Source organism: Notechis scutatus, chromosome 6, assembly GCF_049901735.1.
Source record: "Notechis scutatus isolate UNSWTSFEM ecotype Mainland chromosome 6, rNotScu1.2, whole genome shotgun sequence".
In the NCBI taxonomy this organism is placed as follows: domain Eukaryota; kingdom Metazoa; phylum Chordata; class Lepidosauria; order Squamata; family Elapidae; genus Notechis; species Notechis scutatus.
Genome location: NC_142014.1, coordinates 35,423,375 through 35,450,267, shown reverse-complemented (window position 1 = coordinate 35,450,267; position 26,893 = coordinate 35,423,375). Strand labels below are relative to the sequence as shown.

General features: G+C 38.6%; 1 protein-coding gene across 4 annotated transcripts in view; it reads right to left on the bottom strand.

Annotated features, from left to right (window-relative positions):
- Nucleotides 1-4,095: 4,095 nt before the first annotated feature.
- TBC1D30 (TBC1 domain family member 30) overlaps nucleotides 4,096-26,893 on the bottom strand; it is a 53,671-nt gene continuing 30,873 nt past the window's right edge. For 2 of the 4 annotated variants that reach the window (XM_026667782.2, XM_087967943.1), the window contains 9 exons: nucleotides 26,280-26,465; nucleotides 25,905-26,073; nucleotides 24,715-24,883; nucleotides 15,627-15,732; nucleotides 10,578-10,684; nucleotides 10,344-10,483; nucleotides 7,740-7,946; nucleotides 7,522-7,578; nucleotides 4,096-5,597 (listed from right to left, as the gene is read on the bottom strand). In XM_026667782.2, the coding sequence (XP_026523567.1) occupies nucleotides 4,870-5,597; nucleotides 7,522-7,578; nucleotides 7,740-7,946; nucleotides 10,344-10,483; nucleotides 10,578-10,684; nucleotides 15,627-15,732; nucleotides 24,715-24,883; nucleotides 25,905-26,073; nucleotides 26,280-26,465 (1,869 nt within the window). In that variant the 3' untranslated portion in view covers nucleotides 4,096-4,869. The remainder of the gene's footprint in view (nucleotides 5,598-7,521; nucleotides 7,579-7,739; nucleotides 7,947-10,343; nucleotides 10,484-10,577; nucleotides 10,685-15,626; nucleotides 15,733-24,714; nucleotides 24,884-25,904; nucleotides 26,074-26,279; nucleotides 26,466-26,893) is intronic. The other 2 variants (XM_026667783.2, XM_087967942.1) reach the window with 1 other exon arrangement.

The window sequence follows — 26,893 nt, the reverse complement described above, 5'->3', positions numbered from 1 at the left end:
AACACATTTACTGACATTCAATTTCACAATGAACTTTGTGAAGCATACTCTCAAGGATTTAGGTTTTTTTATAGCTTCAAAATCCTCTAGTTACTTCAGATATATTAAGGCCCTTACTCCGCATTCACACATATTGTAACCAGCCAATTAACTTGAAGCATTTTTTCCTGTTATCCAGATGACCTTGCAGCGGATGACAAGCCATAAAATAGGCAAAGTAAAATGGCAAAGCCAACTTAATTTAAAAATGCAGCAATTATCATCTTTGGATACTGAGACACTCAAGCTAAGGAAGGCAGATAGAGTTGGCACTATTTCTGGTTCTTTCTGCTATTATATAGATGGAGGTGCTAATGATGAGTGTTTATGGGCAGTTTTCTCCTGGCACCATTTGGGTAGGGAAGACTTATTTGTTAGACTTTTTTTAGAGTTTGATTTTAAATGCTTGTTCTGTTTCTTGTTGCTTTTGTAATGCTTCCTGATTTCACTATTACAGTTTTAATATGAATCAAAAATGTTACAAAATCTGCTTTAGGCAGTTTCAGCTGGAAAAGCAGATACAAAGAATGAAGGTGTCTTGATCGTTCCTTTAAGTCTTCATTGATAGGACAGTTTTGTGGAACACTAATCCCCTCTCCAAAGATCTTTTTTAAAAAAGCATGGATAAAATGTCTTTCCATCCAATATTAGGTTACCCTAAAAAAATTCAGTTTATTTTTCAATTGAATCATACAGATTATATGTTATATTAAAGTTGTAAATAATTCTAAAGTGATTTTTTTGGATCTGCTTTTTTTTTTTTACATTTCAAAAACCTGGCATTTTCACCAGGGTATGTAAACCTTTGGTAACCACTGTATAGCCTTTCTTCCACAAGCCCAAGACAGTGTATATATCTATATAGAACTCCCTTTTCCATTTTGTCCACAACTCCTCTATGAAATAAGTGGAGCTTAGAAACTGGCTAGCACCCAGTGAAGATGAACCTGAATTAGTACAACACCTCAACTACCATTTATTACTGATTCTTTTTTATCTATGGAACTGAACACAATAATAAAAGAATCACAAACTTCAAGTTGTTTCACACATCCTCTTTCTCTTTCTGCATACACACACAAGAAGTTGAAATAGAATTTTGAAACTGAATTCTTTTTAAAAAGGAGGGAGACAACCTATAGTTCTAAAATACAAAGAAACATGCCAAGAAAACACTAAACATCAGGATAGTTTAAGAATACACAGGGGGTTGGGGAAATAGAAAACACTGAGTCCTTTGGGTTTTATACTCTAGCCATTCAAATATTAACAATAATGCATGCAGACCCATCTAATACAATACAGAAAAATTAAAGACACCAGGCCCAAAGTACAGTAGCAGCTTCTCCACATGGTTCCTCCATAGCTCACGATGAAGAATACTATAGATAACCTGGGTGTTTGCAAGACAACTCTATGTTCATGCCCAGAATATTTCCCAACATGGATTACTGTAAAAGTTTTTCTCAACCTTGACAAGTTTAAGATGAGTGGACTTCAATTCCCTGAATTCCCTTCAGTTCTGGGAGTTGAAGTCTACCCATCTTAAACTGACCAAGATTGAGAAACACTGCTGTAAAGTATTTGACTATGACTACCATTAAGTGTTGTACATTATGATTCTTGATTCTTAACGAATGTATCTTTTCTTTTATGTATACTGAGAGTATTTACACCAAGACAAATTCCTTGTGTGTCCAATCACACTTGGCCAATAAAGTATTCTATTCTATTGTCCAAAACCTTCCAAATATGACAATATTATTAAATCAGTATAAACATTCTTGACATAAGTGCTTGTTTCAAGTACTAGAAATGGTTTTAAGCTTTTAGGTGTTTTCCATTGTTAACTATGAACAGGAAGGGGATAAGATTCTTATAAAACGTTTAACTTGGAAAATGTATACATTTTGAAAAAGGAAGTAAAGCAATGGATAAGCAATTATGGGTTTAAAATGAAATCAGGAATCAAAATTAAGATTAGGTTCATCTACTTCTTGTACCAAGTATTATACTGGTTCCATGTTATGTAGACTAGCTCTTTATATGTGATGTATTAATTATTAGAATTAATATTCAGGATCCAAAGAACCTGAACTTAACATTTTTCTCAGAACCTTGAAGTCAGGATGAGTTGAGTTCACAATTGATGATTTCAGTTCTGATTGCCGCTATTTAGCATGTACTAATGAAATATGCTATTTTTTTTGTATTGACTTACAATCCATTTAAGAGCAGACCTGAATGACATGTCCCAGATACTTCATGTTACATTTAAAAAACTCTTTGCCAAGGAGACCACAGAGGGCTGTTGCTGATCCAGAACTAGATGAAGAGGTATTTAGATCCTGGTAATTCTCTTTATTAGTTTGTTTTTTTAAAAAATTAGACTGGGTATGCTTATCTGAACTCTTAGAATATAAAACTTCAATTGATTCATAACCACAATAACTATTATACAGATGCCTTAAGGATTCTCTTGTTCTGTATGTGATGGTTAACAATAATCCTTTAATCCAGGGGTGTCCAACCTTGGCAACTTTAAGACTTGTGGACTTCAACTCCCAGAATTCCTCAGCCCGCAAAGGAATTCTGGGAGTTGAAGTCCACAAGTCTTTTAAAGCTTTGCTGGCTGAGGAATTCTGGGAGTTGAAGTCCACAAGTCTTAAAGTTGCCAAGGTTGGACACCCCTGCTTTAATCTGTTAACTGTAGAGTAACACATTACTTATTCTAAGGTATATTCAGTTGTTGAGGAAGATACACCTTTTGCATCTGACCAATCTGTAGGGCTGAATCATCACTCTTTTTGTTTGTTTGTACTCTTAGGCTGAAGACTTACATCTATTACCAACTGTGTTTCATCATCATTATTAAATATTACTGTAATTGCAGCACCTATTATTTTGATTGCATGAACAGTCCACAAATATTCTGTCCCAAGAATTATCTTATGATGTAAGTTTCTAATGTTTTCATTTAGCTCATGCAAATTTTTTCAGAAATATAACTTTTTCCAGCATGTTGCAATTAATTTATTTTCTATCAGTTAACCTCAGGTACTGCAAATTGTATGTACTTAGAAATGCAAATGCTCTGCATAGTGTATTCAAGGGACAAAAGAGGGGCTATTTTCTATGTATTGTTTTTCTAAAATAGTCTCATGTCTAACCTTCCCCATCAGACCAAAAATTGAGTACAGGTTGTCCTCGACTTAGGACCACAATTGATCCCAACATTTCTGTTGTTAAGTGAGACATTTGTGAAGTGAGTTTTTCAACCTTTCTTGCCACAGTTGTTAAGTGAATCACTGCAGTTGATAAGTTAGCAACAATAAGTTGTTAAGTGAATCTGGCTTTCCCACTGACTTTATTTATCAAAAGGTTGTAAAAGGGGATCGCATGACCTCAGGAAATAACAACACTCATAAATAGGAACCAGTTGCCAAGCATCTGAATTTTGATCACATGACCATGGGGATGCTGCAAAGTCGTAACTGTGAAAAATGGTCATAAGCCACATTTTTCAGGGCCATTGTAACTTTGAACGGTCATTAAACAAACTGTTGTAAGTCGAGGACTACCTGCATTTAGAGCACCACAATTTTTTATCTGATCAATTAGTCCTAAAAATAAAAAGTTTTGTTTTGAAAATGTCAACAAGGAAAAAAACCCACATTTTATAATACTTCAGAGTTTTAACAGTCTTTATATCACAAGTTGGGAACTTGTGGTTCAGAAACCTCTAAAAAGCTCCTTTTCCTGTTATTTCAGAGCAACATACAGCAGCTAATAATAAGATTTTTGGAACCGGATTTCAGTAAACAGACCCAGGTTCCTCATTCTGTTTTATACTGCAAAATGAACACCAGATTCAAACTCTTCATGCTTCTGAATAAAACAATCATTTCACTACAAGTGTGAATAGAAGTAGTAAAGCAAAAAAACTGCTTAAAACCCTTAGCTGCCAAAAGTACTTCAAAAAGTACATAGATACAAACATGACTTTGCTTAACTGGCAAGCTGACACATTAGGGAAAGCATTACACTGAATCTGACTTAAGGTTGGTTGGTTGTCAGGTATCCTTTATTTACTTATCTGGGAATAAGCCCCCTTAGTTTAAAGTTGAGTAATCCAGGGTTAGACCAAGTACATTTGTTGTAACAGCAAATACTGTAAACTGCTGAAAACTGTAATGCTGAAAACTATGATGATAAAAAAAAGAACCAGATGTAAGAATGTCTTACTACATTCACTGCTACTTACTAAAAATAATTAGTCACTCAGGATAAGTAAAAAATACAGTGTGTTAACATCTTTCTTAGCCTGATATAATTATGTAAAAAAATTAACAGTGGTAGAAAACTGAAAATGCAGATGCTTAAATATGTTAGGTTTTAGAATACAGATGACAAGCAGTAACAGCACTTTTCTTCTTAAAGGATGTCTATTAGTAAGCCACTGGAAGTCTTGATAACATTTTTTGATGTGAATAAAGTTAAAAATTGCCCTTCAAGTATTTGAGAATTCTTGACCAAGCAGTTTAGAATTAAACTTTCTAAAGTTCTTTCCTATTATCTATAAAGTGGCAAACATTTTTCATGCTGCAAGACAATTTTTAATGTGAAAAAGAATTATGCCACTATGTAGTTCAACATTTTCAAAAAAACCAATTATTTTTGTATAATATATACATAAGTGGTTTATCTCCATTATTTCCAATGAAAGAATTAAATTAATTAGAAATCCCTTTGGAAGCATAAAGCATAATAAAACCTACAATAATGGTCGCTGTAACAATTATACTAATGAAGTGCCAGTTGTTTTACATATTATCGTTTTTTAGACCCACTGTTACCACTTGTAGGCTTATTAAAGCTCCTACTCATTTGTGGAAAATGTACAGTTGGGGTTCTTTCATTTGGGCCATACAATCCTAGATTTCTGGCTGCAGCTGATTTTCTGAGTGGCTTGACACTAGGGAAAGGACAAAAGACTTGTGGCTTAGGAGTGCAGGATTTTGCCACTATTCCACTGTCATTGGCTAAACTTGGCAACTCAGAATTGTGTGTTTCATCTTCAGAACCATCTCTACTATTCTGTGTAAGTTCCAAGGTTTCCAACTTCTGCTGGACCACTGATATATGGACACTGGAATCGTTATCTTTATAAATTGGTTCAGGAGATTGTCCATCTGTTGCAATGTTCCCATCACCTTCCATAGTTTTAGATTTATTTGCAGTTTCTTCTTTTGTATTAATACTGCTAGCTTTCCCATGGTCACTGTGCTCCTCTATTAGTCCTATTGTATCTCCGTAGCCCAGGTGGCCTTTGGCTCGTGCTATGTTCTTTCGGTGTACCCTCATGTGAGTACGCCATGGAGAGTTTAGCTTTGCTTTAATATCTTCATGCGGACCTGATATCTTTCCCCCAGTGTGGCTTGGAACATTATTTTTGGCAGACTTGCTGGTTTGTTTGATCTTTTTTCCTAGCAGAAGATGGTTGATTACTGGAGAATGATTCACCTGAGAAGGCATAAGACTGGTCACTGGACCTTTATCTGAAATAAAATAAATGTATTTTAAAGTATACTGTTGAAAGAGACATGGCAAATAGAAAGACCATTTTCTGATTGTGTTATAGACTCAAAAGTAAAGACTTGTAGGATTTGAAGAAGCGGAATGTTCATGAGCCTTGGTGGTGCAGCGGTTAGAGTGCAGTACTGCAGGCTACTTCTACTGACTGCCGGCTGCCTGAAATTTGGCAGTTCAAATCTCACCAGGCTCAAGGTTGACTCAGCCTTACATCCTTTCAAGGTGGGTAAAATGAGGACCCAGATTGTTGGGGGCAATATGCTGATTCTGTAAACCGCTTAGAGAGGGCTGTAAAGCACTGTAAAGTGGTATATAAGTCTATGTGCTATTGCTATTTCACTTATATTCCACAGCATTATTTTTAAAACCAAACCTGAGTCATCTATCTTGCCCAATAAATAAACACTGCATTATGAGTGGCTGCAGTTTTATTCACTGGAAAACAATATGGCTGCAAAAAAATAGAAAATACTATTTTTAGAGTAGAAAGTAATGATAATAATTTTAATTAAAATTTATAAAAATGAAAGGAAAGGTGTTGTATATAGGACGCAGCATTGGAACAATTTTTCTTTTCCACCCCCTCCTTTCTTCTCACTCTCTCCCCTCCTCCCCCCTCCCTCCCTCTCATTTGAAATAATAGGAGTGACTCTTCAGAATTTTCCTTCTCCTCCCACAAAATGCCATTCTCTTATGCACTGCTACTGCTGTCACCTATCCCAAAGTAAAACCACATAAAAATACATTCTTCCTAGCAACACATTTTCATCCTCTTTTAACGACACCATAATCCCTTGCGGAGTGGAGTCTGGAAACTGAATGGAGCTGAGTATTTACTGGCTGGATGCCCTTCTTGTCGCCAATATAGTGTTTTTCAGCAGATATATTCTCAGTGAGCCCAGAGAGACAAATATCTGCCTCTACCTAGGATTGAACTCCCAGCCTCCTGATTGTGAGGTGAGAGCTCCATCTCTAGGCCACCCCACCATTCACATTTTTCCTAACAATGATGATCAGAATAGATATTAATGTGAAATCCAATATAAATGATCCAATAATTAATCTATGGATTAAGTTAGGTTTTTTTAGTCAATGAATAAACACCACAATAATAATTTAAGTAATTATGTTTCCATTCCCACTTAGTTAACTAAATCATGCCAATAGGATGCTAGATAACTTTAACTCACTTTTATAAAGCATAATCAAAAAGCCACGTCATAACTCATCTTATGCAATGAAGGTTGATTAATGTAATAAGGTATTCTCAAAGCACATCAAAATGTCAAAAATAATTAACATGTAGCTAAACTATGTAATTGGAAAAGATTAGTTAAAGGAAGATTTGGCAATCTTGGAAAATGAATTTTTTATTTTGGTTTGACAATATAATTGTATTGCATTTTTCAAATTTTTGAAAAGATACTGCCCTGTGATATGCAAGACCAACTGTCCTGAACATCCATCCTTGAGGACAGAGAAGAGGCCACAGTGCAGGATACAGCATGAAAACACTTTCATTATTGCACCAGTACAGGTTATCGCAGGAGAGTACGTGAAAATGCAGGCCTCCATTGTTAATCCCACAGACAGTACGACCATTAATTATATTGATTTATTCTAACTGAAGCAGCATGTAAGCCTGTGAAAAAAATGTGTTTACCTATATATAAATCCTGTATATATAACCCTATATATACAGGATTTAGATCAAAATTCTTTCTACACTAAATCACCTTATTCTTGTAATACTTCAGTAGTTCAGGCTGCTGCTTAGTACCTAGTTAGGTGTTTAGAAATTTGTATTCCAAATCCAAGGATGCCAGAAGTGTTAGTAAAATCAATACTAAAGACCCCTGGAGCCCAAATAGCACAGATATCTTTAAATACCATTATTCAGCTGGTCCCTGGGATCTAAAACTATCCCAAGGTCATCATCTTCATAGCCTAACAAAAGAAAAACAAAGATTATGAACTCTTTTGTAAGTAGCTTTCCCATCGTTTTTTCTTCTTCTCCTTTTTATACACTGTAAACTAAACTGAATACAACTGTGATTTGCTTCTTAATACAAATACAACTTGAATAATTCCTTCCAATTATTAATTACCTGCTGTGATGTACACATGATGAACCTGCTGTTGCTGCTTCTTTTTTATCCGAGAATACTGTCTTTTCAATGCATTGATGTCAGTGGTCATACGTTCCATCATCATACTGTTAAAAGCTGCATGATATTCACTTCGGCAAGCATTTATTGCACCAGGACTTAGTTCTGCAATGTTACTCGAGCCTAAACTGTGCTCTTGATTTTGGTCTGGCAAAAACATTAGAAATATATCAGACAGGTCACGATACAGTGGAAGCTACCCCTGATAAGAGGGATAAGAAAGATACTGATAAAAAAACCCAATTCCTTAATGAACTCCTAATATCCAATCATCATATCATATGAATGTATGTGGGGATTTCCCAACCGAAGATCCATTTCTCTATTTAAAGTATTATTTTCAGTGTGATGATCAGGCTGGCATCATAATGTCAACTGCAGGGCTGTGGTTTGTATTTTTGTAGTCTTTTGGGGAGAGGCACCTCTTGCTGTGCTTTCAGTGAATTTGCAAACAAAACCTCTATTACAGCCAAAAGCAATATGATATTTATGCAATATCAATAGAAATGAAGGCATGGTCAGAGATCTTGCTTCAGTTTTTCAATGTTCTCCTGCCAAGTTCCAATAGTGCAATGGCAAAGGATCTAGGAGATGTAAAAAGGAGGATTCAGGGGCCACAGTTTGATTTCTCTATTGTCTAACCCTTGTCATAGAGGCTCAATGTCACTCACTCCCACCCAGTAACATGACCCCCTGGCCATGCCTACCCAGCCACAAAATCCTTCTCTCTCTTCCCCTCTCTCTTCCCCCCTTCCTCCCACTCTCTGTATCTCTGTTTCTCTCTCCCTTTCTCCCCCGCCTCTCCCCCCTTTCTCTCTGTATCTCTCTGTCTCTCTCTCCCCATCTCTCTCTGTATCTCTCCCCCTCTCCCTATCTTCTCTCCTCTCTCCCCCTCCTCTCCTCCCCCGTATCTCTCTGTGTCTCTCTCTCCCTGTCTCCCTATCTTCCCCTTTCTCTCCTCCTCTCTCTGTATCTGTGTGTGTGTGTGTGTGTGTGTCCCTCTCTCTGTATCTGTCTCTGTCTCTGTCTCTCTCTCTCTCATCGGGTAGGAGATATAGAAGCATAGCCAGCTGCACCAACTGGCTGAAGAACAGTTTCTACCTGTGGGCTCTCGGACTTCTGAACGGAAAATAACTTCATGTTACCATAGTATGACAGACTTGCCGGGCCGGCACGCTGTGCAACAAGGTCACATAGTGTAATAAGATTGGGTCTGGGTTAGGGACTTGTGTCCTCACTGTGAGTTGTGTATGTGGGGGTGCATGAAGGGAGGCTCAGCCAATCTCATTGTACACATGTCAATAAAGGTAATAATAATAGTAAGTAATAATAATTCTTTTTGGAAATCTAGCCCAGCAGAGGCTTCCTGCTGGGTGACCTCCTCCTCCTCCTCCTCTCGCAACCCCCTGACCAGCTGTGATGGGCCAGGAGTGTGTGCACACATGAGGTGACCCTCCTCAAAAAAGCAGCCGGGCTTGGCCAAAGCGCAGCAAAGGCGTGCACAGGGCAGGCAGGCGCTCGCTTAAAGAGAGTCTCCATATGCCTGCGCATCCTCCTGGCCTCACCACAGCTGGCCAGGGGGTCACGAGAGGAGGAGGAAGGAGAGGAGGAGGAGGTCAAAGGGAAGCCTCCACTCAAAGGGAAGCCTCCACCGCAGCTGGTGCTCGTTCCTCAGCCAGCACAAATTTCCAAGAAGAAATAAAAGAAGAAGCAAAGAGCCCCAAGGAGAGATTGCTGGCTTGGCCCAGCCATGGCTTTCCAAGAGAGAAAGAAGAGACGCAGAGATAGAGTGTGAGAGCGTGAGAGAGATACACACATACAGAGAGAGAGACATAGAGAGAGGTGGGGAAACCGGCTGACAAGTGTGCATGGTGAGGGTGCTCAGCTTTCTCTGAGCCTGACCCCTGGGGTGGGTGTGCGTGGGCCAGCTCCCTTTTCCCGTTGCCCTGAACATCTTAAAGCTGTGGCTGGGTTCTACAGGTCCATTGCCCTTTCTGTCGCCCTCTCCTCCCGGATCCCATTCCCACCCCGCCAGCCCTCATGTTAGCGAGGCTGGTGTCAGTCGCCACCCAGTCAAGCCAGTGTCTCAGGGTGGAGAGCAGGTTGCATGTCTCCCCAAATGACCAAGGCCCAGCACCAAGGGCTGGAAGAAGCTCCAGCAAGAGTGAGGTGCCAGAGAATCAGCCCCGGCTGCTTCTCCATCCCCCACCGTCACCCTTACCTTCTCAGGCCAGGCAAGGGAGAGGAGGGTGAGGGGTGAGGCAGCCAGTGATGGGATAGGAAGCAGCAGTAGAGGGCCCAAAGAGCTGCATGTGGCTCTGGAGCTGCAGGTTGCTGATACCCAAGCTAGACATATCACATCACTGTCTTAAAGGTCACACAACTGCAGTGACTTTTTATTTGCATGTTTATCATCTTAGATCAGACTGGGAGTAAGAATTGAAATATCACGTCTGAGGAAATGAAATTAGTCTCAGCAACGAAGCCCAATATACCAGTTGAATCCACCATAAAATTATTGAAATTCCAGAAATTAATATTTACCTTTGAAATGCTTTTGATACTTCTGTAGTTCTGGAGCCAAAAATCCACTAAATGGTCCAAGACATCCAATAACATTTGCTATAGAGTCTTCATCATCTATTTCATTCTCTTCATCACTGTCTTTTATTTTTCCCAGTTGGCTAAAAAACCAGGGCACACAGAATAATAATGTGAGCGATTCCTCAAGCTCACAGATCTTTCATCACTTACAGCAAGAGACAGAAGATGCCTTACCTTGCAGTTGATTTTACTGTAGCAGGAAATGGTGTAATGTTGTATGTATATTTCTCCCTTAATTCAGATAGCTGAGGGAAGGGGAACTGGGCCATTGAATAAACCATCTATTAAAAAAGAGAGGAAAGAAACTGAAGAAAACAATGCCTTTAAGGACACTTTTCATGCAAATTAAAATACAAGATAATTCCCATAAAACTGCAAGATTAGGCAATGCCTTTTCCACATTTACAAAAGCAAATATGAAAAGCTTGATTTTTACTAACACAACAAACATTGTCTGTAGGAACTACAAAGAATAATCCACAAGAAATATAACCAGTCAACTCCTGAAATAACCACTGGAGATAACAGGAGTGTTAGGGTGAAAATAATGAAAACGTTGTGAATGTATGTATTTCTTGTATTCAAAGGAATATACACACAACTTTTTTTATACCTTAAATGCATTTGTCCTCAATGCCTTGGAGTCTGAACTATATGATTTCAATTTTAAAGAAATAGTCTGTATCAACAGCAACATATATATCATAGAAATATGTCTATTACTTACAGTATATATAAAGAAACTCTCTCTTTTATGGATTTCTCAATAACTCAACACTAACAAATATGATATGTCTCCTACAGCAGGAAACAGGAAATATCAGGCTATGATGGAAATCTACATTTAAATTCCCATTAAATCATAAGACTCATTAAGTGACTTTGGGCTATGGTTTAGGCTTATTCAGTGAAATTACTCTATTGTATCATATTACAAGAATACTAACCCTATTGTGTCAAGTCGGGTTCTCATTTTTTCAGTACTTCTACAGTCAAAGTCAATAATAATAATAATAATAATAATAATAATAATAATAATAATAATAATAATAATAAGTCAAAGATAATAAAAAAAGTTTCTTCCAACATATAAATAACAAGAAAAAAATCAAGGAAACAGTCGGTCCACTAAAGGGAGAAGATGGCAGGGAAGTAACAGGCAACAGAGAGAAAGCAGAACTGCTCAACTCATTCTTTGCATTGGTCTTCAAGCAAAAAAAAAAACGCTAACTCAATCCATCAAAAACATAACTGTAAAAGGCAGACCAGAAATAAAAGTTAAAATAAGCAAAAAAATAGTAAGAGAACACCTGTCTGATCTTGATGAAAACAAATCACCGGGGCCTGATGGATTACATCCCAGAGTTTTAAAGGAGCTGGCAGAGGTCATCTCAGAACCACTGCACCATATCTTTCAAAAATCCTGGAGCACCGGGGAACTACCAGAGGACTGGAAAAGAGCTGATGTGGTTCCCATCTTCAAAAAAGGAGGAAAAAAAACAGACCCAGGAAACTATGGACCAAGCCTAACATCAATACTCGGAAAGATACTGGAAAAGATAATAAAAAAACAGATCTGCCAACATCTAGAAACAAGTAAAGTAATAACTAGCAGTCAGCATGGGTTTGTTAAAAACAGATCATGCCAAACCAATCTTATTTCATTCTTCAACACAGTGACTAAATTAGTATACCAGCAAAATACTGTGGACATAATATATTTAGATTTCAGCAAGGTATTCGACAAAGTAGACCACAACCTACTTCTTAGTAAGCTAGAAAAAAGTGGAATAGATAGCACCACCACTAAATGGACTCGCAACTGGCTGGCAAACTGTACTCAACGAGTAGTCCTTAATGGGTCTAAGTCTACATGGAGGGAAGTAAGCAGTGGGGTGCCACAAGGTTCCGTCTTAGGCCCAGTACTCTTCAATATCTTCATTAACGACTTAGATAAGGGAATAGATGGGGAACTTGCCAAATTTGTAGATGATACTAAGCTGGCAGGAATAGCTAACACCCAAGAAGATAGGCTTAAGATCCAGATGGATCTTGACAGACTAGAACACTGGGCCATATCTAACAAAATGAAATTCAATGTAGAGAAAAGTAAAGTCCTACACTTAGGCAAGAAAAACCAAAAGTACACATATAGACTGGGTGAAACCAGGCTCAATAGCAGTAACTGTGTGAAGGATCTTGGAGTCTTAGTGGACAACCAGCTAAATATGACTCAGCAGTGTGCAGCAGCAGCCAAAAAAGCTAATGCAATCCTAAACTGTATTAACAGAGGGATACAATCAAGATCAAGGGAAGTATTAATACCACTCTATAAAACCTTAGTAAGACCACGCCTAGAGTACTGCATCCAGTTTTGTTCACCACATTATAAAAAAGATGTTGAGACTCTAGAAAAAGTACAGAGAAGAGCAACCAGGATGATTAGGGGACAGGATGGAGGCTATAACATACAATGAATGGTTGCAGGAACTGGGCTTGGCTAGTCTAGTAAAGAGAAGGACCAGGGGAGACATGATAGTCTTCCAATATTTGAGGGGCTGCCACAGGGAGGAAGGGGTCAAGCTATTTTCTAAAGTGCCTGTAGGCCAGACAAGGAATAATGGATGGGAACTGAACAAGGAGAGATTTAACCTGGAAATAAGGAGAAACTTTCTGACAGTGAGAACAATCAAGCAATGGATTGGCCTTTGGAAGTTGTGGGAGCACCATCACTTGAGACTTTCAAGAAGAGATTGGACTCCCATCTGTTAGAAATGGTGTAGGGCCTCCCGCTACACATTGATAGGGAACTTTTGGATATTATAAGTCTAGTTAATAAAGTCTCTATAGGATAGAGGGGGCAAACTATCCTTTAGATTTACAGTATTTTTTCAAAAACTCATTTTTGTCCTTTATTTTGGTCAGGTAATTTTTCATGCACAACCTTTCACATTTGTCTTTATAAAATAAATGTATATATACTGCTTGCTTTTAGATATTTTTATTAGAATATATGGTTTCCTTATTCTCAAATATTGTTCTAAATATAAACCCTTGCAAAATGAAGTTATGGAATAACAGATGTTATAATTTTAAGAAATGAACAAAAGGCATAGAGTAAATAATGCCAGATGAAATTTTGAAACGTTTTGGGGAAAATATTTTTAAATAAATAAGATATTGATTGAAAACCTGTGGCTTAATATGCAAATTTGCTAGACCTCAAACAGTGCATCTTGCATGAAAGATGAGAAAAATTCCACATTGTACTGATAGTGGTGGGCAAACAATTCAGCAGCACAAAATCAACTAAAGTGTAAACAACTTCTCCCCCAAGCACTGCAAGTCTAAATTCTGTGCATTAGTTTTATCATCTCTTCATTGTTATTGTACCACTTCCTTTCCTGAGCAGGAGGAGTCTGAGAGAATCTGGAAATCATTTATTTCAATAGTAACCTTTTTCTTACAGTCTATTCCATAAATAAAAACAGTGACCATATCATTTCATTAGTGTTGTTGATCCCCAGACAGTGAATGGATTTTTTAATCTCTCTCTCACACACACAAACAAACACACACACACACACCTTATTTTTGTTTCTAACTATTGTGGATTATTCTTCTGAAATGAAATACATAATTTTCACTTCCTCAACAATATCTTCAAAATAATGTAGACTTAGCTGTTAAGAGAAGAGGACTACCTTATATTAGATTAATTTTGTTCTGACAAATACCAGGGGGCTAAGAAATCTGGACTCCAAACAATCCAGATTTGTCTTTTTGATGCTATTCAGTGCATTATTTTTTTTGAAGTCTAGTTCAGTGGTCACCACCCAGTGGACCTTGGACCACCGGTGGTCCACGAGAAAATTTTGGTGGTCCTCAGAGAAATGTCACCCCTAAAACAATTAATCCAGGCTGCACGGGAACACAAGGCTGCGCCGCCCACATGGCCTGCGGGAACACAAGGCTTGCGTTGCTTGCATTGCGAACAACACGAGGTAGTGACTGGAGGGGGGAAAGGGCGGAGGGGGAGAACTTGCCCCACTCGCCTCGCCTGGCCTTCAGGCTGCTCCTTTCCGCATCTTTCTTCTGCTTTTGGCTGCACGCAAGGAAAACAGCAAAAGTCTTTCCTTCTCTCCCCCAAACTCCACCAGAAATGAGTCTTTGGGAAAAGCAAATGGGAAAATCCCCCAAAAAGTCTGCAAGAAAATCCCCACTCCATTTTCCTACCAATCAATTGTTCTTTATTTGCGATCACAGGATACCGTCTCTCTTTCTCACCCTGAGAATGGAGCTGAAAAGCAGGTTAGTGAAGGAATGTGGCTGCCTTGGAGGGGGTGGGGGGGGGTGAGGGACGTGTGTGTGTGTGTGTGTGTGTGTGTGAGAGAGAGAGAGAGAGAGAGAGAGAGAGAGAGAGAGAGAGAAAATACATCACCACCAGCCCTCCGAGGTTAGATTGGATCTCTCTCTCCCCCCCAACGTCCGCAAGCCACTGTCTGTCAAAATTCATATTAGTGGTCTGCAGAATTTAAAATTATGAGTTTGGTGGTCCCTGAGGTCCAAAAGGTTGGCAACCCCTGCTCTAGATTGGTAGCCATAAAAGATTGGATATTGTGATTTTGCTCTAAAATGCAGTCCATAACTAACTGGAAAGCAGTTTAAGCTAACATTTTTTCATGTATTTCTCATTATAGCAGTGCTTCTCAGACCTAGTTATTTTACGATTTGTTCCCAGGATTCCTTAGCCAAAAAAATTGCTATACAAACTAACATCTAAAACATTATCAAGGATAGAGCTAAATGGACAACCATTGTATATTTTTAAAAACATAATAATATTGTATTATTCATAAGATATTTTTTTTTTGCTTTAAAATACTTGCCAAAGTTAGATAGAAAGCAAACATTACCCTAATGAATCCTGTTATTAATAATAGAACAATGTGCTATTAAGAGAGCGCTATTAAGAATTTTACTAGAGCTTTAACTGTTACTGAACATATATAGCAAGTTGAATTTCATGTCAATCATTAGCCCAATTTTCTCACTGACCGATAAGACAATAGTCCCACTGGGATTGAAGCAATCTTTCTCAGCTTTACTTAGAAAAGTCAGGGATTGAGTCTTTGACTCTGTGACTTAATTAACTTTTAATATTTTTAACAGGATATATTAAGTTGGTTTAAATACAATCTAATTTCATATTTTCTTACTAACCTGCATGAGTTCATTGCTATCAATGAGTTTATCTTCCAGCATCTCCTGCGTTAATTTTCCCATGGTGCCATAGAAGTCATCTGCAGTTTCACAAGAATTGATCTGCCTGCATCACAACACAAATATTTCTGTTACTATATATGTTGTAATCCTATACTGTGCATTATTTGCTTTATTAAGCTGTTTTTCTTGTTTCCTTAGGACTACATTTAAGGCTGGCTAGCCTAGGTAATGATGGCCTAAACAGGGAATTACAAAAATGTTGCTTCATCAAGGATAGCTTGAGATCAGTACCCTCAAATAATTATCATAGTAATGGCAGAGAATAAAGATATGGTGATATCCAGTTACACGAGGAAAAGGAAATTAAGCATTTAACAGCTTTTCTGCCTTCTGGAAATCTTTATCAGCAATCAACCATTGGAGAGGTCAGCCCTTCAAAGAACCTGATCTTTAGTCTCAGTAGTATCAGGTCAGTCCTATAAAGCAGATATCATCTATGATTTGACTCTATGTGAGAAACTACATTGGGCTGTGAAATAGATATCTAATTAGGGAAGCAAGTATGCTGATATCGGCCACATCTGTTTTGGCTGAATATTCTGAAGCTGAGGAAGGAGAAAATGTGATTTTGCTGTGATTCATGAAAACAGTATGTACCTTAACAACTGTGACAAAACTGTATATTTCAGCATGAGCACCTTGATTTGGAATTGGGAATAAATTGAAGATTTTGTTAATTTATTGCTTGCGCTACAGTCTGAAAGAATCCCTAATTGACCAGTGGAAGTTGCATTTGATGTTTGAGGTTTTGGGTTTTAGGTTTTGTCTAGAAGAATTTAGGAATTCATAGTAGCTATAATAAGTCTATCCCAGTTGATCACAAGTATGATAAATTATGTAGATTATATATTTTGACAAGTTATTCTAATCAGGGGGATGTTTGGTTAGTGGGAAAGTCTCAAGTTTCTCTTTTGTCATGGATGGAACCCGTGTGGATTAATGGCTATACTTCACATCTGTAGAGGTACCTGAAACATTTATTGTACTCATTAGTTACCAAGACTTGGAACTGATTCTACTAATAATTTCTATTTCTCAGGTAGATTCCAGAGAGTGTAGCCTGGAAATAGTTGCTCCTTGAAAGCAGGAGGCATAATATGAAAATGGGTCAAAATAATCTTTCTTCTGATCTGCCTGATTTGAGAAATCACTGGTCTCATATTTAGAGCTTTATGCTGACACCCATATTACAGGTATATTTTTCTGAGACAGGAAATATACTCCCATCAGGAAATAGACTTGTTTCTGAGTGACTCTCTGCAATCAGTAATAGGTTGGGTGATGCATAACACTGAAATTGAATCCAGACAAAAAGGAGGTGCTCATTTGAAAGAGACAATCATTTTAATGAGGAGGCAGATCTGCTTGTTCTAAATGGGGGAACAAAAATATCAGAAGGGAGATGTATACATTTTTGGGAGTGCTTCTAGACTCATTTCTCTCAGTGGCCTCCTGGATTGAGGCAACAGTTAGAAGCGTTTTTAGCAGTTTAGATGCATCCCTTCCTGAAAGAAAATTATCTAAACATTAAACTTGCACAGATCAAGGCTTGACTGTATTCCAGGAGCAGGAACAATAAGACTTGGTATGGGTCTTTTTTAAAAGAACTTTTATATAAGTCAGCTGCAAGGAGACTGGCTCATGAAATTCACTGCCTCAAGGTTTCAAACTCAATAGAAGTGAAGCTCATTGAAGACTGACTTCAAAGTAGTTTAATAATAATTGCATTAGCATTTCTCTTTAGCAATAATTTCTGCCTCCCGACACCTTTTGCAGGGATTTTGAATTATAAACCACCCAGAGTCATTGACTGAGATGGGCAGCTATAGAAATTGAATAAATAAATAAAATAAGATAAAAATATGAATGTTAGAAAAGGAGTTCTAACGCCTTTATATAATATAAAGCATTTTCTGGCAAACTTTTACTTAGAATTATCTTTACAGACATTGAGAAAACATTGTTAATTGTAGTTTTCAGTGTATCTGTCAAGAACAATAAAACTGTTTAATGTCTTCCTAACAGAATTTTTAAAATGTTACAATACTTAGAAAGCTTGTTCAACTTCCAGCATTTACCATGGAAATAACTATTAAAGTTTTTGCTATAACCACTTAAAATTAATTGTTCTAACAAGTTGATGCTGGATAACTAGCATCACCTACCAAAATATTTTTATTTTTGTGAAATATAAATTGCCTTATGTATTAGAAGAGTGGTTTAAGCTTTCAGTTGTGAGCTTCAAATACATCTGACCTCCAAAATTGTTGGAATCCTACTTCAGTCCCCATAAGCATCAACATTGATATGGGATAAGAGATTGGAAACCATCTAAAGGACCAAGTTCCCATTTCTTACTATTATGTTCCTGAAATCACAAAATACGAAACTCGATCTCTATAGTAGATATTTCTGTAATATATATACCACTTGTAGTCCTTGAGATATGACCACAATTAAGTCCAAAATTTCCATTTGCTAAGCACGGTAGTTAAGTGAGTTGCACCCAATTTTATAATCTTTTTTGCCACAATTGTTAAAGCAAATCACAGCAGTTGTTTAGTGAATTATGTGATCATTAAGTAAATCTGGCTTCCCCCATTGACTTTGTTTATTAGAAGCCAGCTGAGAAAGTAACAAATGATGATCACATGACTCCAGAACAGTGCAACTGTTATATGTCAGTTGCAAACTGTCCAAATTTTGATCACGTGACCCTATGGATGCTACAAAGGGCTGTCAGGGTGAGGACCAGTAGTATATCAAGAGTAGGGAAAGCATCATGATCTGGATGGAGATCTCTGTAAGAACATTGTATCTTTCTAAAATAAATTGCTGGAAAATACTTGGGAGAAAATCAAGACTTTTTTTGTTTATGTGAATTGTGTTTATTTCTCAGCTATAGTAATTAGTTATTTAACTCTGTGTGTGTTTGCCTAATCTGATTGCTAGACTTCAGGTTATAAGAGTTTGTCTAAAATATAATGTGATGATTCAAATGTTGAACAAGGCCTGAAAGAAGAATGATACAAGTTTTCATTTAGCCATGAAGTTTCCTAAATGATTTTTGGCCTGATTTTATATTACTCAGGCTAACCGATCTCACCAGACTATTGTGAACATAAATTGGACTATGTATGTATAAATTGGATTAGAATAGAATAGAAAACTTTATTGGCCATGTGTGATTGGACACACAAGGAATTTGTCTTGGTGTAAATACTCTCAGTACACATAAAAGATACATTTGTCAGGAGTCAAGAATCATAAGGTACAACACTTAATGATAGTCATAGGGTACAATAAGCAATCAATCATACTAGGAAACAGTCAATATAAATCGTAAGTATACCAGCGACAAAGTTACAATCATACAGTCACAAGTGAGAGGGGATGGATGATAAGGAGTGATGACAAGATTAACAGTAATAGTAATGCAGAATTTGTAATAGTTGAACAGGGTTGAGGGAATTATTTCTTTAGCAGAGGAATGGCTTTTGGGAAAAAACTGTTCTTATGTCTAGTTGTGCTGGTGTGCAATGCTCTATAGCAGGGGTGTCCAACCTTTCACCTTCCTGGGCCACATCAGAAGATGAAAATTTGGTTTGGGCCGCACATAATTAAATTAAATAATTAATTAAATTAAATTAAATTAAATTAAATTAAATTAAATTAATAATAAAATAAAATAAAATTATTATTTATTATTTATTATCAATTATTAAAAATTATTTATTATTTATTTTATAATTTTCCGCCAAATTTTGCGGGGTGGGGGGGGGGAGGGAAGAAAGCTCGCCCGCCTCGCGCCTACCTCTCCTCCTGCAAATTTATTTTTATTAATTTTCCGGTCAAATTTTGCGGGTGGGGGGAGGGGGAAGAAAGCTCGCCCGCCTCACGCCTACCTCTCCTCCTGCAAATGCAGCAGCGGTGGCGGCGGCAGCGGGGCAGAAGCAGCAGCGGTGGCGGCGGTGGCAGCAACAGCAGGAGGTGGCGGGGCAGGACTTTTGGGCTGTGGCTGCCCACCTTTTCTGTTGCTCGCCTCGCCCGCCTCGTGCCTACCTCTCCTCCTGCAAATGCAGCAGCGGCGGTGGCGGGGGCAGAAGCAGCAGCGGCGGCGGTGGGGGCAGAAGCAGCGGCGGCGGCAGCGGCAACAGCAGGTGGCGGGCGGGACTTTTGGGCTGCGGCTGCCCGCCTTTTCTGTTGCTCGCCTTGCCCGCCTCGCGCCTGCCTCTCCTCCTCCTCCTCGCTGGATCTTTCATGAAGGTTGGGTGGCCGTTGGGCCGCATTACGAGGCGACCTGGGCGCATGCGCCCATGGGCCGCGGGTTGGACAAGCCTGCTCTATAGCGTCGTTTTGAGGGAAGGAGTTGAAAGAGTTTATATCCAGGATGTGAGGGGTCTGTAAATATTTTCACAGCTTTCTTTTTGACTTGTGCAATGTACAAGTCTTTGATTGAAGGAAGGTTGGTAGTAATTGTTTTTTCTGCAGTCCTAATTACCCTTTGAAGTCTGTGTCTGTCCTATTGGGATGCAGAACCAAACCAGACAGTTATAGAGGTGCAGATGACAGACTCAATCATTCCTCTGTAGAACTGGATCAGCAGCTCCTTGGGCAGTTTGAGCTTCCTGAGTTGGCACAGAAAGAACATTCTTTGTTGTGCTTTTTTGATGACATTTTTTATGTTAGGTGTCCATTTTAGGTCATGTGATATAGTAGAACCTATAAATTTGAAGGTCTCTACTGTTGATACGGTGTTGTATTGTAAGAGGTGGTAGTATGGGAGGATTTTTTTCTAAAGTCCACCATTTCTACAGTTTTGAGTGTGTTCAGTTCCAGATTGTTCTGGTTACACCACGAGGCAAGTTGTATAACCTCCTGTCTGTATGCAGATTCGTCGTTGTCTTGAATGAGACCAATCACTGTTGTGTCATCAGCAAACTTCAGTATTTTAACAGATGGATCATTTGAGATGCAGTCACTGTTATGTAGGGAGAAGTGGGGAAAGCACACAGCCTTGGGGGGGGCCCTGTGCTGATTGTACAGGTATCAGGTGTGATTCTGCCTAGCTTCACCTGATGCTTCTTGTCTGTTAGGAAGCTTATGATCCACTTACAAGTGTGTTCAGGTACCGCTAGTTGGTTTAATTTATTTAGAAGAGTGTCTAGAATGATGGTATTGAATGCTGAACTGAAGTCTACAAAGAGGACCCTTGCGTAGGTATTTGGAGATTCAAGGTGTTGTAGGATGTAATGCATAGCCATATTAACAGCATCATCTGTTGATCTATTTTCTTGGTATCAAACTGCATGGGATCTAACAGCGGATCCGTGATGGTTTTCAGGTGGGACAGCACAAGCCTTTCAAAGATTTTCATAACTACAGATGTTAGAGCAACTGGTCTGTAGTCATTCAGTTCCTTGATGGAGGGCTTCTTTGGCACTGGGATGATAGTAGAGCGTTTGAAGCAGGAAGGAACATAGCACATCTCTAGTGATCTATTGAAGATTCGGGCGAAGATGGGGGCCAATTGGTCAGCACAGATTTTTAAGCAAGGAGGAGTTATCTTGTCTGGCCCTGGTGCTTTTCCTGGCTTTTGTCTGTGTAATAGATCTTGCACTTCTTTTTCTGTGATCACCAGAGGTTGTGAACCCAATGGATTGGGGCCAGTTGTAGGAAGCTTGGCTGTTGTTGGTGTGTTTGAGATGGGAGTTGTGGAGATAGGTGGCTGTAGTTTCCTTTCAAACCTGCAGTAAAACACATCAGGTCATCTGCTAATTGTTGATTTCCTTCTGCCTGGAAAGGAGATTTGCTGAAGCCAGTGATGTTTTTAAGAGTTTTCCACATGTTTGTTGGTTCATTTGTTGAGAGCTGATTCCTTAACTTTTCAGAGTAGCTTCTTTTTGCTGCTCTGATCTCTCTTGTTAATATAATAAAAAAGTCCAGAAATATTTCACAAGAAGAGTTCTCCACTCCTCTACTCGTTGTAGAATACCTTATGCCACCAGACTTGAAATTCTAGAACTAGAAAACCTTGAATTACGCCGTCTTCGGTCTGACTTAAGCATGGTATATAAAATCATACATTGCAATGTCCTACCTGTCAGTGAATACTTCAGCTTCAACCATAACAACACAAGAGCACACAATAGATACAAACTCAAAGTAAACCGCACCAAACTTGATTGCAGGAAATACGACTTCAGCAATAGAGTGGTCAATGTCTGGAATACTCTACCCGACTCTGTAGTTTCTTCCCCAAACCCCAAAAACTTTAACCTTAGACTGTCTACTATTGACCTCACCCCTTTCCTAAGAGGTCTGTAGGGGCGTGCATAAGCGCACCAACGTGCCTACCGTCCCTGTCCTATTGTTTCTCTTATTCTTTTATTTTTCTTATATGTACCCATTTCATGTATTCATAACTATGTATACACTTATACTTATTATCTTGTAAACAATTGGCAAATCAAATAAATAAATAAATAAAATAAATAAATATGTTTCTGGCCGGGTTGTATACCATTCTGTCACCTTTTCTGTAGGCTTCCTCTCTGGAACGACGTAGCTGCTTAAGTTTAGCTGTGAACCAAGGTTTATTGTTACTATATATTTGCAGGTTCCTTGTTGGTATGTGAGTCTTTACAGAAGCTGACATATGATGTTACAGTATCTGTGAGCTCATCTAGGTCTGCAGAGGCATCTTTAAAAACATTCCAATCAGTGCAATCAAGCAAGCCTGGAGTTTCAGCTTTGCCTCCTCAGTCCAAGTCCTCACTGATTTAATTGTTGGTTTCATGGTTTTAAGTCTTTGTAGGCAGGTACAAGGTGAATCATGCAGTGGTCAGAGTGTCCCACAGCTGCTTGTGGTAAAGACCTATAAGCATCTTTTACTGTTGTGTAGCAGTGGTCTAAAATATTTTTGCCTATGGTGGGACAATTTACATGCTGGAAATATTTTGGGAGCTCCTTAAATTTGCTTGATTGAAATCTCCTAAAATGATAGGAAGGGAACCTGGGTGTTTGGCTTCAGCCTCCATAATTTGATCAGCAAGAATTCATAATGCCTTGTTTACACAGGCTTGTGGAGGAACATACACAGCTATTGGGAGAAATGAGGAGAATTCATGTGGAGAATAAAATGGTTTGCAGTTGATATGTAAAGACTCTAAGTTTTCATCACAGAACTTATATATTATAGTTATATCCTGAGACCAGCTGCTGTTGATATATAAACATAATCCTCCACCCTTTGTTTTACCTGATGTGTCTCCAATTCTGTCTGATCTAAATGTCGGAAATCCTGGGATGTATATGGTGTTGTCCCCATGAATTTGTGGATTAAGCCAGGTTTCAGTAAAACAAAGTACAGCTGAATTGTAAAAATCAGAGTTCCATCTACTTAAGAGATGAATTTCATCCATCTTGTTAGCAAGTGAGCATAAATTAGTCAGAAAGATTGAAGGGAGAAGAGTTTTTTCCCCCCTATTCCTTAGTCTGTTTAAAATTCCCGCTCGTTTACTTAGGCTTTTTCAGCATTGCCGCTTCTTTGCTTTCTTTGTTGTAATCCATCGCACCAGGAAATTAGTTAGAATCTCCTCCGCGACAGGTGGGGGTGAGGAATTAAAAAGCTGCTCCTTAAGGAAACATTGCCTAATTCTTAGCAGATGGTCTCATGAGTATGAAATCCGTAGTGAATTGCAGATAATAATAAGGAATAAAGAAACCATTAGAGACCATTTCACCAAGGCTGCCATCATTGGCGCCATCTTGGCAGGAAATGCTGTGTTTCCCCAAAAATAAGACCAGGTCTTGTGTTCTTTTGGGCACAAAATAAGACCTAGGGCTTATTTTTGAGGTGGTGTCTTATTTTTTCCATGTAAGGCAGACTCACTTCTTCTACTTGCTTGAGGCAGGGCAGGAGGCCACACAGCATGCCAGTGCCACCACTGTGAGGCGGGGGGGTGGAGCTGCCCCATGCACCCAGCACTGGCTTACCTCAGGGTCCCTGCAGTAAGGCCATCCACGCCATGGCACATGCCTTGCCTTGTGGTGGTGGCTCCGGCAAGCCCTCTAGCAGGACCCCATGTGACCACCAGCTCACTTCTGCTTGCTCGTGGCCACAACGGAGCAGGCCGAGCAATGCACTGGTGCCACAGTCATGAAGTGAGCAGGAAGTAGAGCTTCCCCAACATGCCCTACACCAGCTTATCTCAGGGCCCTCGCAGCCAGCGCTTCCATGCCCTGATACCTGCCTTACCTTGCAGCCATAGCACCAACACACCACTCGGCTTTCTGCTCCATTGCAACTACAAGCAAGCAGAAGAAGTAGGCCGGTGGCCATGTGGGCTCCTGCTGCACATGGCTGCTGGTGCTGCTGGCCCAAGGCAGGTATCGGGGTGTGGGTGGTCTGGCTGCGGAAGGCCCTCGAGATAAGCCACTGTGGGGTGCATGGGGCAGTTCCACCATTACCACCCCAACTTCATCGCCATAGCACTGTGAGCAACCAGACAGAATGGGTGGGCAGGTGGCTGCGCAGGCTCTTAAGTAGGACTTATTTTGAGGGTAGGGCTTACACAGGCAATAAAAACTTGCTAGGTCTTATTTTCAGGAAAACAGGCTATGTACTCCATCTTGATTCTGGTAAAAGTGGTAGCATATAAATTCAAATTGTCACCATCACTTTAATGTAGACCCCCACAGTTTCTCATGTACCTAGTAAAGCATTGCTTACGATCTAGTACTATAGTCACTGATCAGAATAATTCAACTTCAGGCAAAGGTTGTGGGCCTCAACCCAACAACTGTCTTTTCCATGAGCAAGTGAACATAACCTCGCTGAAAGACGGAAATTGTATTGGTATGGGAAAATAAGAAAAATTCAAAAGAAAACAAAATCTTATGGTACAAGGGGAAAATGAAGGTGTGTAACAATGGTTTTCAGTACTTATATAACATTACAGATAGCTTGTCCACAAAATGTATCAATTGTTTATTTTTAGACATAAAGTGAAAATATACTTACTCTTCTAATTTTGCCCAAATAGCCAGTGCTACTCTCAGTATAATTTCTGACCCCTCAAAGAATACAGAATCCCAAATTTTTAAAACTGTATGGTTAGGAAGGCATGTAGCAAAGAGGGTCAGGAACCACTGCATAGTGAAGACATTTGTAAGTGGGGGTTCATACCCACCTGAAACAGAAAAAGAACAGGAACATAACTGCCTGCTGTCTTGCCTGCATATCTTAACATGTCAGGGTAATGATGATTTAATAGCTGACCAGCTGGTGTAAAGTTCTAATGCTATAAGGCCAAAGTACTTGTATGTATATATAGTTTTGTAGGGATAAAACCACTCTATGTAAATAGAAATCTGTGTGCTGTATTTGCTCCTGGTTGTCTCACCTAGTCACACTGTGCTCACTCTGACATAACACACAAATGGATAGAGTACAGAATTGTAGTATGATACAAAATTATATTATTGTGTTCAATTTCTGCGTCCTATGATTTCAAAAAGCTAAAGCAATCATTAACGTTGTAGATAATCATGTTAATGGGATACCATTTTTAAATTTATAATATATTGACTCCCTCTTTAAAAAATTAACATGCGATCAAACAGAACTGATCTCAGAAATACTACAGTGAGATCAGACCGATACTTGAACAGGAAACCATCTGAGATCACAAAATAAAACTAAAGTATGTTAAAATATTTCTGAAGCCCATAAAAACAATCTTGTCCATTATTTACAGGCTCTACTCTGCTCTTTAATATTTAAAAATATAAAAGCTTCACCTGATGCAGAAAATCTCAAAAGTTTCCTGGACAATACTTAAATAGCTTTAAATCTGTAATTGCTATATTAGATTTTTTTTGGTCTACCACCTCATTTTTAACTGGTTTTAACACATCATTAGACCTGACCCAGAAGTAAAGGTGTCTACAATCTACTATTTCTAACTTGTATACATGCATCAAATCAAGACTTTTAGCTATCACCTAAGATTCCCGATATTGTTAATCTGCATACCTGGTTTCATAGATTCCTATTTAATGATATCATCTGAAACACCTTCTAATTTTAAACACTGCTTATGGTTTCAACCCAGAATTTTACATTTTTTTAAAAAATAGGAGTAATAAAATTTATTTCTAAGAGATAAAGAAGCAAAGAAAGGAAGAAATGTTTTCATGGCCATTGAATACCTCCACTTTCCTTGTTGGCAGCTCTTTGGAGAGTATCCAAATTCTGAGACAACTCCGGAAGTTTCATTCTCAGAAGATCTCGGAACACTGCCATGTCAACAGACAGTGCTTTCAGATTATTGACAAAATAGCTATCAGGCAGCACTTTATCGATTAAGTAAATCATTATCTGAAAATAAAACAGAAAAACATGATAAAGATAAATCTTTATCTTCAAGCAGCAGTCTATTTGTATAAACATAAGTTATAAATTGAACCATAACTGATTCTTATATCCATACATCTTCATTTAGCCTTTAGGGGCGTTGTTCTATACTACAGTATTTTTTAGTAGTCACAATATGAATAAAAATGTGGTCAACAGATTATACTTACTTTTAATGCATCTCCCTCATTGCCTTCTACTACTTCCAGGATGAGAGCAGCAAGGATGTTAAAACCTTGACAATATCCTACAGATTTATTCCACCTAGCATAAGCCAATAAAACTCTTTTTAATACTATTCTGTCTTGTTCTGCCTCTTGGCCACAATAAGAACTGCATCCAGTTCGATGAAGATCCTAAGTGGGAATGGAAGAGAAACAATGAAATAGTTCACATTTCTTTAAATACAAGTATAAATCATGCCTCTGTATTTTTTCTGAAGTCAACTGATCACATATTGTGCTCTGGAATCTAAGAATATGAAAACATCCATCTTTGCACTAGAATGATTGAGAGCAAATAATCAGCATTTCAAGAAATAATTACACCCAATCAATATGCATTAACAATAATGTGCAAGAACTGTCACATAAAACATTGATTCTTTTTGTTGAGCAACACTCTGCTGCAGGGCATGGTTGAGGGTGGCCTTGTAGTCTCCACAAATTCTCAGGGAGCCATCTGGTTTGATGGGGGTGACAATGGGTGTTTCCCATCGGGCATGGTCGATAGGTTCTAGTCACGCCTTGCGCTATGAGCTTATTTAATTGCTCATCTATCTTGG